At 40.0% G+C, this 19,699-nt stretch overlaps 1 protein-coding gene across 9 annotated transcripts in view; it reads right to left on the reverse strand.

The window, feature by feature from the left end:
* Positions 1-19,699, reverse strand: part of cher (filamin protein cher) — a 482,745-nt gene that overhangs the window by 153,151 nt on the left and 309,895 nt on the right. For all 9 annotated transcript variants that reach the window (XM_053771249.2, XM_053771248.2, XM_053771247.2 and 6 more), the window contains one exon: positions 19,151-19,286. In XM_053771249.2, coding sequence (XP_053627224.2) covers positions 19,151-19,286 — 136 coding nt within the window. The remainder of the gene's footprint in view (positions 1-19,150; positions 19,287-19,699) is intronic.

Consider the following 19,699-nt stretch of genomic DNA (forward strand, 5'->3'; position numbering starts at 1 on the left):
CTCCAAGACACGATCTAAGATCTAACCTCCAAGGCGTGATCTAAGATCTAACCTCCAAGACACGATCTAAGATCTAACCTCCAAGACACGATCTAAGATCTAACCTCCAAGACACGATCTAAGATCTAACCTCCAAAACACGATCTAAGATCTAACCTCCAAGACACGATCTAAGATCTAACCTCCAAGACACGATCTAAGATCTAACCTCCAAGACGCGATCTAAGATCTAACCTCCAAGACACGATCTAAGATCTAACCTCCAAGACGCATTCTAAGATCTAACCTCCAAGACACGATCTAAGATCTAACCTCCAAGACGCATTCTAAGATCTAACCTCCAAGACACGATCTAAGATCTAACCTCCAAGACACGATCTAAGATCTAACCTCCAAGACACGATCTAAGACCTAACCTCCAAGACACGATCTAAGACCTAACCTCCAAGACACGATCTAAGATCTAACCTCCAAGACACGATCTAAGATCTAACCTCCAAGACACGATCTAAGATCTAACCTCCAAGGCGTGATCTAAGATCTAACCTCCAAGACGCGATCTAAGATCTAACCTCCAAGACACGATCTAAGATCTAACCTCCAAGACACGATCTAAGATCTAACCTCCAAGGCGTGATCTAAGATCTAACCTCCAAGACGCGATCTAAGATCTAACCTCCAAGACACGATCTAAGATCTAACCTCCAAGACACGATCTAAGATCTAACCTCCAAGACACGATCTAAGATCTAACCTCCAAGACACAATCTAAGATCTAACCTCCAAGACACGATCTAAGATCTAACCTCCAAGACACGATCTAAGATCTAACCTCCAAGACACGATCTAAGATCTAACCTCCAAGACACGATCTAAGATCTAACCTCCAAGACACGATCTAAGATCTAACCTCCAAGGCGTGATCTAAGATCTAACCTCCAAGACACGATCTAAGATCTAACCTCCAAGACACAATCTAAGATCTAACCTCCAAGACACGATCTAAGATCTAACCTCCAAGACGCGATCTAAGATCTAACCTCCAAGACACGATCTAAGATCTAACCTCCAAGACGCGATCTAAGACCTAACCTCCAAGACACGATCTAAGATCTAACCTCCAAGACACGATCTAAGACCTAACCTCCAAGACACGATCTAAGATCTAACCTCCAAGACGCGATCTAAGACCTAACCTCCAAGACACGATCTAAGATCTAACCTCCAAGACGCGATCTAAGACCTAACCTCCAAGACACGATCTAAGATCTAACCTCCAAGTAAGATCTAACCGTTACATTTAAAGTCACAAATCTAGAAAGAACTGTTGGTGTGAATTTAATAGAGATGTGTGGGTTAGTTAGTGCAAGCTGGCAGAAGCAGTACGAAAAAAATATACTAAGAAATGTGTGAGTAGCTAACTGCCACGATCCACGAGCTAGCTCTCTCTCTCTTTCTCTCTCTCTTTTACACAGGGTTTTACAAGGTTAGGTTAAGGTTCCTAACTTTATTCACACGCTAAGAGCTGTTAACTATATCAGTTCGTTTGCTCTCTCTCTCTCTCTCTCTCTCTCTCTCTCTCTCTCTCTCTCTCTCTCTTTCTCTCTCTCTCTCTCTCTTTCTCTCTCTCTTTCTCTCTCTCTCTTTCTCTCTCTCTCTTTCTCTCTCTCTCTTTCTGCATATGTGGCCTCAAAATTCAACTTAATTACTGCTACACCATGACTACTTCAACCTTCCATATTCCTACATATCTACATATACATATGTGTGCCACACTTCCTAAGATTATTATTATTATAATCAAAAAGAAGCGCTAAGCCACAAGGACTATACAGACTTCCTAAGAGACGACAGTTTGTATGTAGTAGTAACTCCAGTTCTGCTGAAACAGAGCCTTTTATGCTCTTAATGTTACTGAAGCCTTGGTGGACGGAGAGACAATACCCCCCCCCCCTCGTAGTCTTACTGAAGTCTCTCTCCACTGGCTGACAATATTGTTCCGTGTGTGTAACCCATCCTGTGTGAGGGGATATAACAAGTAAATACATCTAGCTTTTGTTCCCACCATGTTAACTATCATACAGAAGTTGGGAACCCCACACTGCAGGTGTTCCCACCATGTTAACTATCAGACAATATGGTAGCAACACACTGCAGGTGTTCCCACCATGTTAACTATCAGACAATATGGTAGCAACACACTGCAGGTGTTCCCACCATGTTAATTATTAGACAATATGGTAGCAACACACTGCAGGTGTTCCCACCATGTTAATTATCAGACAATATGGTAGCAACACACTGCAGGTGTTCCCACCATGTTAACTATCATACAGAAGTTGGGAACCCCACACTGCAGGTGTTCCCACCATGTTAACTATCATACAGAAGTTGGGAACCCCACACTGCAGGTGTTCCCACCATGTTAACTATCATACAGAAGTTGGGAACCCCACACTGCAGGTGTTCCCACCATGTTAACTATCAGACAATATGGTAGCAACACACTGCAGGTGTTCCCACCATGTTAACTATCATACAGAAGTTGGGAACCCCACACTGCAGGTGTTCCCACCATGTTAACTATCATACAGAAGTTGGGAACCCCACACTGCAGGTGTTCCCACCATGTTAACTATCAGACAATATGGTAGCAACACACTGCAGGTGTTCACACCATGTTAACTATCAGACAATATGGTAGCAACACACTGCAGGTGTTCCCACCATGTTAACTATCAGACAATATGGTAGCAACACACTGCAGGTGTTCCCACCATGTTAACTATCAGACAATATGGTAGCAACACACTGCAGGTGTTCCCACCATGTTAACTATCAGACAATATGGTAGCAACACACTGCAGGTGTTCCCACCATGTTAACTATCAGACAATATGGTAGCAACACACTGCAGGTGTTCCCACCATGTTAATTATCAGATAATATGGTAGCAACACACAGCAGGTGTTCCCACCATGTTAATTATCAGATAATATGGTAGCAACACACAGCAGGTGTTCCCACCATGTTAACTATCAGACAATATGGTAGCAACACACTGCAGGTGTTCCCACCATGTTAACTATCAGACAATATGGTAGCAACACACTGCAGGTGTTCCCACCATGTTAACTATCAGACAATATGGTAGCAACACACTGCAGGTGTTCCCACCATGTTAACTATCAGACAATATGGTAGCAACACACTGCAGGTGTTCCCACCATGTTAACTATCAGACAATATGGTAGCAACACACTGCAGGTGTTCACACCATGTTAACTATCAGACAATATGGTAGCAACACACTGCAGGTGTTCACACCATGTTAACTATCAGACAATATGGTAGCAACACACTGCAGGTGTTCCCACCATGTTAACTATCAGATAATATGGTAGCAACACACTGCAGGTGTTCCCACCATGTTAACTATCAGACAATATGGTAGCAACACACTGCAGGTGTTCACACCATGTTAACTATCAGACAATATGGTAGCAACACACTGCAGGTGTTCACACCATGTTAACTATCAGACAATATGGTAGCAACACACTGCAGGTGTTCCCACCATGTTAACTATCAGACAATATGGTAGCAACACACTGCAGGTGTTCCCACCATGTTAACTATCAGATAATATGGTAGCAACACACTGCAGGTGTTCCCACCATGTTAACTATCAGACAATATGGTAGCAACACACTGCAGGTGTTCCCACCATGTTAACTATCAGACAATATGGTAGCAACACACTGCAGGTGTTCCCACCATGTTAATTATCAGATAATATGGTAGCAACACACTGCAGGTGTTCCCACCATGTTAACTATCAGACAATATGGTAGCAACACACTGCAGGTGTTCCCACCATGTTAACTATCAGACAATATGGTAGCAACACACTGCAGGTGTTCCCACCATGTTAACTATCAGACAATATGGTAGCAACACACTGCAGGTGTTCCCACCATGTTAATTATCAGATAATATGGTAGCAACACACAGCAGGTGTTCCCACCATGTTAATTATCAGATAATATGGTAGCAACACACAGCAGGTGTTCCCACCATGTTAACTATCAGACAATATGGTAGCAACACACTGCAGGTGTTCCCACCATGTTAACTATCAGACAATATGGTAGCAACACACTGCAGGTGTTCCCACCATGTTAACTATCAGACAATATGGTAGCAACACACTGCAGGTGTTCCCACCATGTTAACTATCAGACAATATGGTAGCAACACACTGCAGGTGTTCCCACCATGTTAACTATCAGACAATATGGTAGCAACACACTGCAGGTGTTCACACCATGTTAACTATCAGACAATATGGTAGCAACACACTGCAGGTGTTCACACCATGTTAACTATCAGACAATATGGTAGCAACACACTGCAGGTGTTCCCACCATGTTAACTATCAGATAATATGGTAGCAACACACTGCAGGTGTTCCCACCATGTTAACTATCAGACAATATGGTAGCAACACACTGCAGGTGTTCACACCATGTTAACTATCAGACAATATGGTAGCAACACACTGCAGGTGTTCACACCATGTTAACTATCAGACAATATGGTAGCAACACACTGCAGGTGTTCCCACCATGTTAACTATCAGACAATATGGTAGCAACACACTGCAGGTGTTCCCACCATGTTAACTATCAGATAATATGGTAGCAACACACTGCAGGTGTTCCCACCATGTTAACTATCAGACAATATGGTAGCAACACACTGCAGGTGTTCCCACCATGTTAACTATCAGACAATATGGTAGCAACACACTGCAGGTGTTCCCACCATGTTAATTATCAGATAATATGGTAGCAACACACTGCAGGTGTTCCCACCATGTTAACTATCAGACAATATGGTAGCAACACACTGCAGGTGTTCCCACCATGTTAATTATCAGATAATATGGTAGCAACACACTGCAGGTGTTCCCACCATGTTAACTATCAGACAATATGGTAGCAACACACTGCAGGTGTTCCCACCATGTTAACTATCAGACAATATGGTAGCAACACACTGCAGGTGTTCCCACCATGTAACAGAGAATATGGTAACAACACTACAAAAAATTTCCAAAATACATGTACCACTTTATATATTTCAGTCATGCACAATCCAGTGAATGAAATTAAAACTTTCACAGGCCAAAATTAACATGAAGCTTCCTTTGAAATATATATATATATATATATATTTCAAAGGAAGCTTCATGTTAATATATATATATATATATATATATATATATATATATATATATATATATATATATATATATATATATATATATATATATATATATATATATATATATATATATGTATACAGTGGACCCCCGCATAACGATCACCTCCGAATGTGACCAATTATGTAAGTGTATTTATGTAAGTGCGTTTGTACGTGTATGTTTGGGGGTCTGAAATGGACTAATCTACTTCACAATATTTCTTATGGGAACAAATTCAGTCAGTACTGGCACCTGAACATACTTCTGGAGTGAAAAAAATATCGTTAACCGGGGGTCCACTGTATATATATACAGTGGACCCCCGCTTAACGATCACCTCCAAGTGCGACCAATTATGTAAGTGTATTTATGTAAGTGCATTTGTACGTGTATGTTTGGGGGTCTGAAATGGACTAATCTACTTCACAATATTCCTTATGGGAAAAAATTCGGTCAGTACTGGCACCTGAACATACTACTGGAATGAAAAAAGTTCGTTAACCGGGGGTCCACTGTATATATATAATGTTTTAAACTAAGTTTTCCTCCCCACAATAGCCTCAACATTTGATAAGACTCTTCCCTGGCGAGATTATTCAACATCTTTCAGTCTAAAGTTCCTCCGTGGTCCTATACTCGGTCGAATTATGAAACTTTTCTTTATCAATTCGTCGGCCGTTTCCCATCGAGGCAAGGTGACCCAAAAAAGCAAAAAAAAAAATATTTCATCATCACTCACTCCATTACTGTCTTGCCAGAGGTGTGCTGACACCTGATGCGGTAAAAGTGTAAGAGGCAAGACGATAATTATTTCCCCTCTATTCTCTCCTCTCACACTGCCAACTATGATACTTCTAGTTATTATTACAGTCACAGAAAAGTGCTAAATCTGTGGGGTTGATATATGAGGTATGGCAAGTATATCAGGTTTGAGAGGAGAAATGGGAGGATAGCTTAGTCTCTTTGATCAAGAGTCCTTCAGCAGCATCAAGGTCCCCCTCTTGAAGAGCACAGTGGAAATAAACAAGGTCACCTGTCCCCCTTGCCCCACCCCCGTGACTGTAGTCTTGCCAGCAGCAACAGAATTTAAGTTTACAAATTGTGATACACGATGACAGTCAAGTATACTACTGTAGACAGCTGTAAGTTGGGTATACACTATAAAACAAATGAGCTAAGCACCTTCTGTGTCCTGATTCAATATACTCAAAGAAACACTTTAATATTCCTCATATAAGCCTATAAGCTGGGGGGAAGTGATTAGGTTAGGTAAAGTTACATTAGGTTAGGTTAGATTAGGAAAGGCTAGGATAGGTTAGGTTAGGTAAGGTAAGGGGATGGTAGGTTAGGTTAGGTTAGGTTAGGTTAGGTTAGGTTAGGTTAGGTTAGGATAGGATAGGATAGGATAGGCTAGGATAGGTTAGGTTAGGTTAGGTTAGGTTGGGTTAGGTAAGGTAAGGGGATGGTAGGTTAGGTTAGGTTAGGTTAGGTTAGTTTAAGTTAGGTTAGGCTAGGTTAGAGTAGGATAGGCTTGGATAGGTTAGGTCAGGTTAGGTAAGGTAAGGGGATGGTAGGGTAGGGTAGGGTAGGTTAGGTTAGGTTAGGTTAGGTTAGGTTAGGTTAGGTTAGGTTAGGATAGGCTAGGACAGGTTAGGTTAGGTAAGGTAAGGGGATGGTAGGGTAGGTTAGGTTAGGTTAGGTTAGGTTAGGTTAGTTTAGTTTAGGTTAGGTTAGGTTAGGTTAGGTTAGGTTAGGTTAGATTAGGATAGGCTAGGATAGGTTAGGTTGGGTTAGGTAAGGTAAGGAGATGGTAGGGAAGGTTAAGTTAGGTTAGGTTAGTTTAGGTTAGGCTAGGTGTGTCAGGAAACAGGACAAGTGTTTCCTGACACACCTGCAAGTCAAATTCGTACACTGTACACTGCTGCAAGTCAAGTATACTGGAATCATCTGCAAGGTGGGCAAGACAAAACGAGTAACATCCAACTCTAAGAGTTGCTGGTGGTGTGAGACCAAGCAGAGTAAAAACTATTATCTGTCTTGTACTTTCAAATACTGCAGGTTCATTCAGCAGGATATGAATCCTAGCTATTGATCCTACCTCCATCACTCTTCCATCATGCTGGTGAAGGGTTCTTGATCTGAATTAAACCTAATTATCTCCCAAGTAGTTACTGACTACATTTTGCCCACACAGTGGGCTTTTATCAAGTCACAAAGAGATCTATCTGAACAAAGAGTACACGAGTATGTATACAGGGTGGAGAGTCAGGTGGAGAATGTTGGGTAGGTTGTATTTGAGACTGACCTGCATGGTGAAGGTTTGTCTCAAATACAACCTACCCAACATTCTCCACCTGACTCTCCACACTATATATATGTACTCAAGTACTCCTTCCTCAGGTAGATCTGTTTGTCTTGATAAAGTCCACTGTGCACATGAAATGTAGTCAATAAAGGATCACATTACACTGCATTTGTGTTTATCTTTCCATTTGTTAGTATTTTATACCATTTATCCCTACTGTAGTATAAACATAACCCAGGTTCAGTTCCCAGGCAGGCTGATAGTCATGGAAAACTCTGGTTATACCTGCTCTCCCTATTCTTGCACTAATAAATAAGCACACGAGTATTAGTCGACTGTTTTAGTTGGCATATGGGGAGGGGATCCCAGTGGAAATAAATCACGATAAACCACCTTTAGTCCTTCCCTCATTCATGCAGTTCATCAAAGGAGAGGCTAAACATAGTGCATCCCCTGCCCCCGGTGAGTAAGTTGCCATGCATGATGCTAAAAATTTCCCTCCTGGCCATCTTGGCGCCAACTGCAGCCTCCCCTACCATAAATCTTATTTTTTGCCTTGTTTACACACTCTGCTCAAGTGGAGAAAATTGTCAAAATATTTTATCACATCTATGTGGTTGAGACCAATACATATGCTTATGTCTGGCTATTAAAACAGATCCTGGTGGGGTGTAAAAACAAATTACATCGAACTCTCTCTTAACTGGCCAAGATCATTCAGAACTGTGGTAAAGCAACTCTCTTGCCAGTTTGGATACTGGTTTCAGTGGACTCCTCACGTCCAGACAAAAAAGTCCCAAAATTAAACAAATAAAAAAAACAATTAACATGCAAACAGCCAGCAATTTCCAATTAACTGTTTTGATTACCAACTCCTCTCATATTAAAAAAAAAATATATAAAATAAAGCATTATATGTACTTCAATAGATACAGTAACAACAAATATTTATAAAATATTAAAAATTGTTATAAAATTAACAAATATGTCATTATTTTTACAACCACAACAGTGTAATTTTGCCTTGCATCTGGAGTATGCCACAAGCACATCTAAACAGATGTGGCCAGGAGGGATATGTGGAAGGAGGGTAAGGAATAAGTAGCAGTGCTCAAATTTATACACTCGAACCTCTACATCTTTCCGGCTCACAAATTTTCAGACTTATGGTTTAATTTTGGTCTCGCAACTTGAATTACAGATTTACACTGAAACTTGCTAATGATCCATTGCATTATTAATTCTTAGCAATCCATTAACTAACCAATGCATGATGTTCATGCAGTAATTTTACTGGCAACAAGCACACAAAATGCCAAGTGGAAACATTTCGACACGTTTCCTTACACCTGTTGTCCTGTTCACCTAGCAGCAAGTAGGTACCTGGGTGTTAGTCGACTGGTGTGGGTCGCATCCTGGGGGACAAGATTAAGGACCCCAATGGAAATAAGTTAGACAGTCCTCGATGACGCACTGACTTTCTTGGGTTATCCTGGGTGGCTAACCCTCCGGGGTTAAAAATCCGAATGAAATCTTAATCTCTTAACAAGCAGTGAAGACACTGAAGACAAGTGTACTGTACTGGTACTGTACACGTAGTGTTCCTAGTTTTGATAAAATGTAAATTTTAATTTCTATAAAGTTTGTAAATTCTGTGGTAGCTCCCATCACAACTCTTAATGATACATGTTATAATGCTCTGGCAGCTCCAGTGAAAATTCCTAATGATCTATGGCAAAAATATTAATTAAACTACATATTTTTAATATTTTTGATAGTTTAAAGGTTTAATTGTAATCCTTTTAATGATTTTTTTGTGATTTTATAATAAAAACAACAGATACGTATAAGGAACAAGAGGGGTTTAAATACTGAAAAAATGAGTTGGAGTATTGAGCTCCAGAAAGATAATATAGTACACTCCATGTTATAAGAAACTCAACTTCTGATTTTCAGGAACTTGTGAAGTTGTAAGTCAGAGGCACAGCTGTATTATATTCTAGCTCATTATTATTAAAATGTAAATGTATCAAAATGAATACACAGCTTTTATACATAGAACGAAAACAATGAATAGAGGAGGAAGGAGGGTGAACAAACATGGATTGTTGAGTGGTGTTAGCTTTTTTGCTAAAAGACTATGAGCATTTCATTATTAAAAGGTAAAGAATGAGAGAGAGAAGAAGATATTATCTAACAAGACGACGCGTTCCCTGCCTCCGAGTGGCGTTCTCGCCACTCCTCAGATCCCAGCTGCTTACTACCACTGCCAACCCAGAGTCTTCTATACCATCTTAAGTACCTTTAGCAGTATAGCTTATTATAAAAGACCTGCTAATATTTTTTCATTGTAACAGTGCAACAGAGGTAATTTATTGGGAGTGAGTGCTGTGTGACCCATATGAGTTTTGCACTTACTTGTGAATATAATACTGGGAGGGAGTGTGGGAGGGGAGAGGGGTAAGGAGAGAGGGAAGGAGAAAGAGTGGGAGGAAATGAGTTAAGTAAGGCACGGAATAATGGATTGACATAAAATCTCTTTCATGAAAAACAAAACATCTCTAATTATATTTATTTTTAAGTTTGCAGGTTGAGGTTTATTGACCACCATCTAGTATCTATAATTGGATAGTAGACGGAGGACTGTGTTTACCACAATGTACAGATGTTGTGGCCACCCTGACCTGGTACACTAGTTTTCCAAGGATCTTCAAAATGAAGACACAGTAAATCTGCAGAAAATGATACTTCATCTTTTCATTTCTAACCATGAGACTATCCTAGGATTAGTCTGCCCAAAATGCTCAGGCATATTAGTGACTTTCTTTGTATTTAACAATACTTTACTACATGTAAACTTCACATTGTATATTATGCAAAGAAATAAATTTTTGAATTCGAATCTTGAGGGTTCTATGACATGCTTATGATGGGTAGGTCGAGTAAACACTAGTATGAACATGGAACACCAAGGTAACAAAAAAAGGCACAATACCGTGACTGGAACGATACACAAATAACCCACACATAGAAAAGAGGAGCTTACGACGACGTTTCGGTCTGATTTGGACCATGACTTAAGAAATCGTAATGACACGATTGCAAATAAACCATACCCCCGGCCGGGATTGAACCCGCGGTCATTGAGACTCTATGACCGCGGGTTCAATCCCGGCCGGGGGTATGGTTGATTTGGACCATTTACAAAGTCACACAGTGACAGTGTGACTTTGTAAATGGTCCAAGTCGGACCGAAACGTCATCATAAGCTCCTCTCTTCTATGTGCGGGTTATTTGTGTAACACCAAGGTATTTAACCTAATGACTTTTTTTAATGCATTGTCCCTTCAAAGAAGCAACTCTAGTAAAAGAAGGAAACACACAATCAATGTTAAGAGAAGATTTGCTTGGATTTTTAACCCGGAGGGTTAACCACCCAGAATAACACAAGAAAGTCAGTGCATCATCCTGGACTGTCTGTCTTATTTCCACTGTAGTCCTTCAATCAACATCAGTCACCTAACACCCAGGTACCTACTTACTACTAGATAAACAGTGACAGCAAGTGTAAGGAAACATGCCCAGTGTTTCTACTCAGCCGGCCTCAGACTGTCTCGTTAATAGCTGTTCTTATTAGTTATAAAATTTAATAACAAGTACAGTGGTACCTCGGGATATGAACAGCTCAAAACTCAAACAATTATGTAAGTGTATTTATGTAAGTGCTTTTGTAAGTGTGTTTTTGGGGGTCTGGAACAGACTAATCTAATTTACATTATTTCTTATGGGAACAAATTCGTTCGGTATCAGCACTCGAACAGCTTTCTGGAACGAAAAAAGTTCATATCCCAAGGTACCACTGTATTGCTATAAAATTGTAAACAAAAACTAGTAATATCATCAATTAGATTGTGACTTGTACATGCTTCCAGCAGGACAGGTAGTGAGTGAGTGATGGTTAATGCACTTTCTTTCTTGGGTCACTCTATCTGAGTGGGAGAAAGTCATGTTTTGAATTTTGCTTAGAGAACCTAAAAGCATTTAAAAAAATCTCAAATAGATTAATAGGTGGTTACACAGCCTAATTACAGTAACAAATTTCAGTTAACAATAAGTCAATAGTATTTAAAAGGTCAGTGCAAAAAAGGTAGTCTAAATTAATAGAAAATTAGGTGCAAAGACCACAAGGTAGTATCCTGTTTACACCAGAATACCCAAAACTTATATTGTGATAATTAAAATACCACAATGGGCTGCCAGCCAGCAGACAACATTCCCTCCCACCCACGTACTCCCCCATGCACCTCCACCTCTCTCATCTCTTCCTTCTCCTCCTCTTCTCTTCTCTCTACCCCTCCTCTTTGTCCTCTCCTTAGATTTCATGAAGAATGTGGTTGCACCTGCTGGTATGTTCTACTATGGTGCTTTGGGCAAGAGATAGAGATAGAGAGAGAGAGAGAGAGAGGAGGAGGAAATTGAAATATGAAGAATAAATAAATAAGTACATTTAGGTACAGATACTTTTTTTTATTTTTTTTTTTTTATTATCACACTGGCCGATTCCCACCAAGGCAGGGTGGCCTGAAAAAGAAAAACTTTCACCATCATTCACTCCATCACTGTCTTGCCAGAAGGGTGCTTTACACTACAGTTTTTAAACTGCAACATTAACACCCCTCCTTCAGAGTGCAGGCACTGTACTTCCCATCTCCAGGACTCAGGTCCGGTACAGATACATACACATAAATACATAAATACATACACATACATACAGGTACAGATACATACACATAAATACAGTTGCACAAATTATCATAGATTAGCATATATGTAAATTACCTAGGATAACCCAAAAAAATCAGATTTATTTCCACTGGGGAGGGAGGGAGATGACTGGGGAAAGGAACACTGACAAGAGACAACAAGAGGACCCATCAACAATTAGCATCACCTGCACCAGCAGTTGCTACCACATATTGTGAGAGTGAATCAGGACAGTGGTGGCCCAGCCTAGTTACTGACTCCACAACCTTCAGCAAGGTCACTACCAACACTACACTGTAACACTATCAACAATATGCTGTGACACTACCAACACTATGCTGTGATACTACCAACACTATGCTGTGACACCACCAACACTTTATTGCAACTACCAACACTACACTGTGACAGCAACACTACACTGTAGCTACCAACACTACACTGTAACTACAAACACTTTACTGTGACATTACTAACACTACACTGTGATTACCAACACTACAGTGACTACCAACACTACACTGTGATACCAACAGCATTTTACTGTGACACTACCAACACTACACTGTGACACCACCAAACTTTACTGTGACTACCAACACTACACTGTGAGCTAACAGTCAGCCAAGATACTGATGAATGTGTCAAAATTTTCTTATAAAAAACCCAAAACCTCTATTATCAGCACTGTCCAATCAACACAAAGAAGATCACAACAAAGAGACTAAACAGCTCAGTCCAGACTGGGTCTAATAACAAAAGAACTGGCAAAACAATACACATCAATACTTACTAATATGAAAGTCTAAACAACTTTATTATACAAACAGATTTAATAACATAAAAGGGGATATGAAAAAGACCTGAAAAATCTTCTCTGAAATTCTGGGCTCTAGCAAACTGTCTAGAAACAGAGAAATTAACTTAATGCAATCAGATGAACCTCACATCCACCCGACAGACACTGCCAACAAACTTAATGTCTTCTTCTCTACTATAGAATCAAAGCTAGCAAGCAAAATTTCAAACTCAAACACTCAGCTGAAAGACAGCCTCACTGGTAATTATTCAGATACTCTACATCTAGCCCCAACAAACCCTACTGAAGTCTCACTCATCCTTAACTCACTAAAAAATAAAGCAGGAAACCTAAATAATTGGCCACCACTCATGTATAAAAGAAAAAATCAGCTCATGTGCCATCACCCATTACTGCAACATTGTTTATCAAATCTGTGGAATCTTCAACCTTCCCATCCATACTCAAGACAGCAAGGGTTACAATCTACATAAACAACACAGATGAGGGAATAAATAGCGACATAACCAAGTTTGCCGATAACACCAAAACAGGCCATTGAATTCATTCTGACAAGGACATTAGGGCACTCCAGGAAGGTTTGAATAGACTGATGCAGTGGTCGGAGAAGTGGCAGAAGCAGTTTAATATAGACAAATGCAAAGTTCTAAACATTGGACAGGAAAATAACCATGCCACATATAAACTGAATAATGTAGATCTTAATATTACTAATTGCGAAAAGGATTTGGGAGCTCTGGTTAGCAGTAATCTAAAACCAAGACAACAGTGCATAAGTGTTTGCAATAAAGTGAGCAGAATCCTTGGCTTCATATCAAAAAGTATAAATAATAGGAGTCCTCAGGTTGTTCTTCAATTCAATATATCCTTAGTTAGGCCTCATTTAGATTATGCTGCACAGTTTTGGTCACCATATTACAGAATGGATATAAATGCACTGTAAAACGAACAAAGGAGGATGACAAAGTTGATCCCATGTATCAGAAATATTCCCTATGAGGACAGACTGAAGGCCCTGAATCTGCATTCTCTAGAAAGGCATAGAATTAGGGGAGATATGATTCAGGTGTATCAATGGAAAACAAAAATAAATAAAAGGGATGTAAATAGCATGCTAAAAATATCTAGCCAAGACAGGATTTGCAGCAATGGTTTTAAGTTGGAAAAATTCAGATTCAGGAAAGATATAGGAAAGCACTGGTTTGGTAATAGAGTTGCGGAAGAGTGGAACAAACACCCGAGCATCATCATAGAAGCTAAAACATTGTGTAGTTTTAAAAATATGTTAGATAAATACATGAGTGGGTATGAATTGGACCTGACTAGCTTGTGCTACTAGGTCTGATGCTGTGTTCCTTCCTTAAATGAATGTGACCTGGTCTGACTACGTTGGGTCATTGGCTTAAGCTGGTAGGAGACTTGGACCTATCTTGCATGGGCCAGTAGACCTGCTGCAGTGTTCCTTCTTTCTTATGTTCTTATGTTAAAATATCTATACATGGATGATGAAGAACAAACTCATTCTCAATATAGACAAAAACTACTTCATGCTGTCTGGAAACAGATCTTCAAATGTCCAGCTAAACATATTGATAAATGGTTCCCCCATTCCAAGACACACTGAGGGCAAATTTCTAGGTCTTCACCTTGACTACAATCTGAAATTTCAGACCCACATCCAGCATACGTATATCCAAGAAAGTCTCCAAAACAGTAGGCATCCTTTCCAAGATGCAGTACTACTATGTACCCCAAACTGCACTCCTTGTGCTATACCACAAATACCCTCACCTCACCTATGGTATTTGTACTTGGGGTTCAACCATGGCCAATCATCTTAAACCATTAATAACCTAACAAAAAGCTGCTGTGCGGTTGATTACCAACTCCTACGCCAGGCAACACACTCCACCATTCTTCAAGAGCTTGAACTTACTTAATATACAAAATATTCACTCATATTATTGTGCTTATTATATATACAGAACATTATATTCCAATATAAACCCTCCTCTCAAACTTCTTGACAACTACAACAGAACACACAGGCACAACAGAAGGCACAAAACACTCTTCAACATCCCTCCTGTCCATTTCACCCTATGCAAAAATGCAATGCACATAAAGAGCCCAAGGACCTGGAATTCATTGCCTGAACCACCAAAAGGTTCCCTGCCTGCAAACCAATTTAGGGCTCTACTTAAAAAGCATCTCATCTCATATTTTTTTAATTATCAATGACACAGAATGTCTCTCAATTTTTATATAACACATACACCTCCCCACAACTTGGTTGGTGTACCAGATTACTCTCTTAGTAACTGGGTACATAGGATATGTCTCCCTCCTTCCATAATGCACATCTCTTCCACCAACTTGGCTGAGGATACATGGAAATGCCTTCCTCTTACCATAACAAACATTTCTTCCCAAACCTTCGCTGAGGAGATGAGTAATGTCTCCCCCTCTTACTCTGACGTACACATCTCTCCTTACACCTGTGCTGGGGAGACCAGGAATGTGTCCCTCTTACTGCAACACAACACCTCTCCCTACACCTTTGCCAGGGAGACAAGGAATGACTAAATCTTATTATAACACAAATCTATCCTTACACCCTAGCTGGGGAGACAAGGAATGTTTAAATCTTACTGTAAAACACACATATCTCCTTATACCTTTGCTTGGGAAACAAGGAATGTGTTTCCCTCTTACTGCAACACCTCCCTGCTTACAAATTTGGTGGGGAGACAAGAGATATCTCTCCTCATAACTTGGTTTGGATACACAGGGAGCATTTCCTCTTCTTTCCATAACACACACACACATACACATCTCACAATATCTGATGTAACTAAACCTTAAGCCTGAACAATGCACTTTTCTTTCAAAAGATACACAGACTATAATTAATTAGAACAGCAGTAACCTGGACACATTTACAAATATTTATTGGAGTGCCAACATTTGTGACAAAAGATAATAATCAACAACACACGTAACACAGTCAGGTAGCTTTCCACTTACCTCAAAGTCACCACAGATGCTGTATGACACCTTCACATACATAGCATTCAAGTTGTGTTAAAACATTAAATCATCTTAAAAACTAATTTTCCATACACATCATGTTTCAGACTACTGGAGCATCATCATGCAGCAGCATGATAATGATGCTGGAGGATGACAGAAACATTGTGTTTCAGACTACTAGAGCATCATCATGTAGCAGCATGATAATGATGCTGGATGATGACAGAAACATTGTGTTTCAGACTACTGGAGCATCATCATGTAGCAGCATGATAATGATGCTGGATGATGACAGAAACATTGTGTTTCAGACTACTAGAGCATCATCATGTAGCAGCATGATAATGGTGCTGGATGATGACAGAAACATTGTGTTTCAGACTACTAGAGCATCATCATGTAGCAGCATGATAATGGTGCTGGATGATGACAGAAACATTGTGTTTCAGACTACTGGAGCATCATCATGTAGCAGCATGATAATGATGCTGGAGGATGACAGAAACATTGTGTTTCAGACTACTGGAGCATCATCATGTAGCAGCATGATAATGATGCTGGAGGATGACAGAAACATTGTGTTTCAGACTACTGGAGCATCATCATGTAGCAGCATGATAATGATGCTGGAGGATGACAGAAACACTGTGTTTCAGACTACTGGAGCATCATCATGTAGCAGTATGATAATGATGCTGGGGATGACAGATGATCATGCTATACATAGCATAATAATGATGCTGGAAGATGACAGAACATCATGCTATACATAGCAAGTTTAAAAAGTTTACAAGGTTGGAAATACAGTAAGTTTTCTTAAAAAGCTCTTCTATATAATGTAATAAACTGAAAAAGTGCATTCAGAATTGAACAGCACATACGATTAATTTTTTTTTACATTCTACTCAATTTTGGATGTAAAGAACAAAAAGGCACAATAATCCGCACATAGGAGAAAAAACTTATGATGACGTTTTGGTCCGACTTGGACCATTAACTAACGGTCCAAGTCAGACTGAAACATCGCCATAAGTTTCCTCCTCTTACATGTGGGTTATTTGTTTGGGATGCACTTTTTTCAATTGGATTTCAAATTGCACTATATTGAGGAGATAATTTTATTTTTTTATTATCACACCGGCCGATTCCCACCAAGGCAGGGTGGCCCGAAAAAGAAAAACTTTCACCATCATTCACTCCATCACTGTCTTGCCAGAAGGGTGCTTTACACTACAGTTTTTAAACTGCAACATTAACACCCCTCCTTCAGAGTGCAGGCACTGTACTTCCCATCTCCAGGACTCAAGTCCGGCCTGCCGGTTTCCCTGAATCCCTTCATAAATGTTACTTTGCTCACACTCCAACAGCACGTCAAGTATTAAAAACCATTTGTCTCCATTCACTCCTATCAAACACGCTCACGCATGCCTGCTGGAAGTCCAAGCCCCTCGCACACAAAACCTCCTTTACCCCCTCCCTCCAACCCTTCCTAGGCCGACCCCTACCCCGCCTTCCTTCCACTACAGACTGATACACTCTTGAAGTCATTCTGTTTCCCTCCATTCTCTCTACATGTCCGAACCACCTCAACAACCCTTCCTCAGCCCTCTGGACAACAGTTTTGGTAATCCCGCACCTCCTCCTAACTTCCAAACTACGAATTCTCTGCATTATATTCACACCACACATTGCCCTCAGACATGACATCTCCACTGCCTCCAGCCTTCTCCTCGCTGCAACATTCATCACCCACGCTTCACACCCATATAAGAGCGTTGGTAAAACTATACTCTCATACATTCCCCTCTTTGCCTCCAAGGACAAAGTTCTTTGTCTCCACAGACTCCTAAGTGCACCACTCACTCTTTTTCCCTCATCAATTCTATGATTCACCTCATCTTTCATAGACCCATCCGCTGACACGTCCACTCCCAAATATCTGAATACGTTCACCTCCTCCATACTCTCTCCCTCCAATCTGATATTCAATCTTTCATCACCTAATCTTTTTGTTATCCTCATAACCTTACTCTTTCCTGTATTCACCTTTAATTTTCTTCTTTTGCACACCCTACCAAATTCATCCACCAATCTCTGCAACTTCTCTTCAGAATCTCCCAAGAGCACAGTGTCATCAGCAAAGAGCAGCTGTGACAACTCCCACTTTGTGTGTGATTCTTTATCTTTTAACTCCACGCCTCTTGCCAAGACCCTCGCATTTACTTCTCTTACAACCCCATCTATAAATATATTAAACAACCACGGTGACATCACACATCCTTGTCTAAGGCCTACTTTTACTGGGAAAAAATTCCCCTCTTTCCTACATACTCTAACTTGAGCCTCACTATCCTCGTAAAAACTCTTCACTGCTTTCAGTAACCTACCTCCTACACCATACACTTGCAACATCTGCCACATTGCCCCCCTATCCACCCTGTCATACGCCTTTTCCAAATCCATAAATGCCACAAAGACCTCTTTAGCCTTATCTAAATACTGTTCACTTATATGTTTCACTGTAAACACCTGGTCCACACACCCCCTACCTTTCCTAAAGCCTCCTTGTTCATCTGCTATCCTATTCTCCGTCTTACTCTTAATTCTTTCAATTATAACTCTACCATACACTTTACCAGGTACACTCAACAGACTTATCCCCCTATAATTTTTGCACTCTCTTTTATCCCCTTTGCCTTTATACAAAGGAACTATGCATGCTCTCTGCCAATCCCTAGGTACCTTACCCTCTTCCATACATTTATTAAATAATTGCACCAACCACTCCAAAACTATATCCCCACCTGCTTTTAACATTTCTATCTTTATCCCATCAATCCCGGCTGCCTTACCCCCAATAACAGTGCAATTATTACATTCTGCTGAGATCCTGCACTTGCTACTGACACTATAAAATGAAGTGATTTAAAAATAAAGTGTGCAATAAGTGAGTACTCACGGTGAAAGAGTAAAATCCGTCAGGAACAGGTTGGCCGCCAAACTTTACAGAGAGTGTGTATTCACCAGCATCCTTCACTGTGTAGTAGATACTGAAGGTTCCATCACCATTATCCTCAATATCAATATCCAAGTCACTGGGGATATGAAAAAAGAACATATTCACTACACAGGTATATGTATATATACAGTATATAAAAGTTCTGTAGTAATAGCAACACTATAAAATCAAGAAACATGTGCAAAAATCAAGCTTTTTTTATGTTCACTTGAGAATTCCAGACATATTAGAATAATATTATAGTTCCAAACATTCTGCCGTAAAACTCAATAAAAGGTACACCAAAGAAACTTACAGTATACAGTATATATGGTACGTGCAAAAGAAGATGTCTCACTCTGAGTTTAGGGTTTGGCTTGCTTACCGTGGAGTGCACTAATACCTATCACTGTACATAGTGTATATAGTGTACATATTGCTGTTCTAAATTGGTGAAGGATAATATAAGTCAAAACTTTTCTGCTGTGTTTATTTTGCTCCCTTTATACC

This window comes from Cherax quadricarinatus, chromosome 5, assembly GCF_038502225.1.
Source record: "Cherax quadricarinatus isolate ZL_2023a chromosome 5, ASM3850222v1, whole genome shotgun sequence".
Taxonomy (NCBI): Eukaryota; Metazoa; Arthropoda; class Malacostraca; order Decapoda; family Parastacidae; genus Cherax; species Cherax quadricarinatus.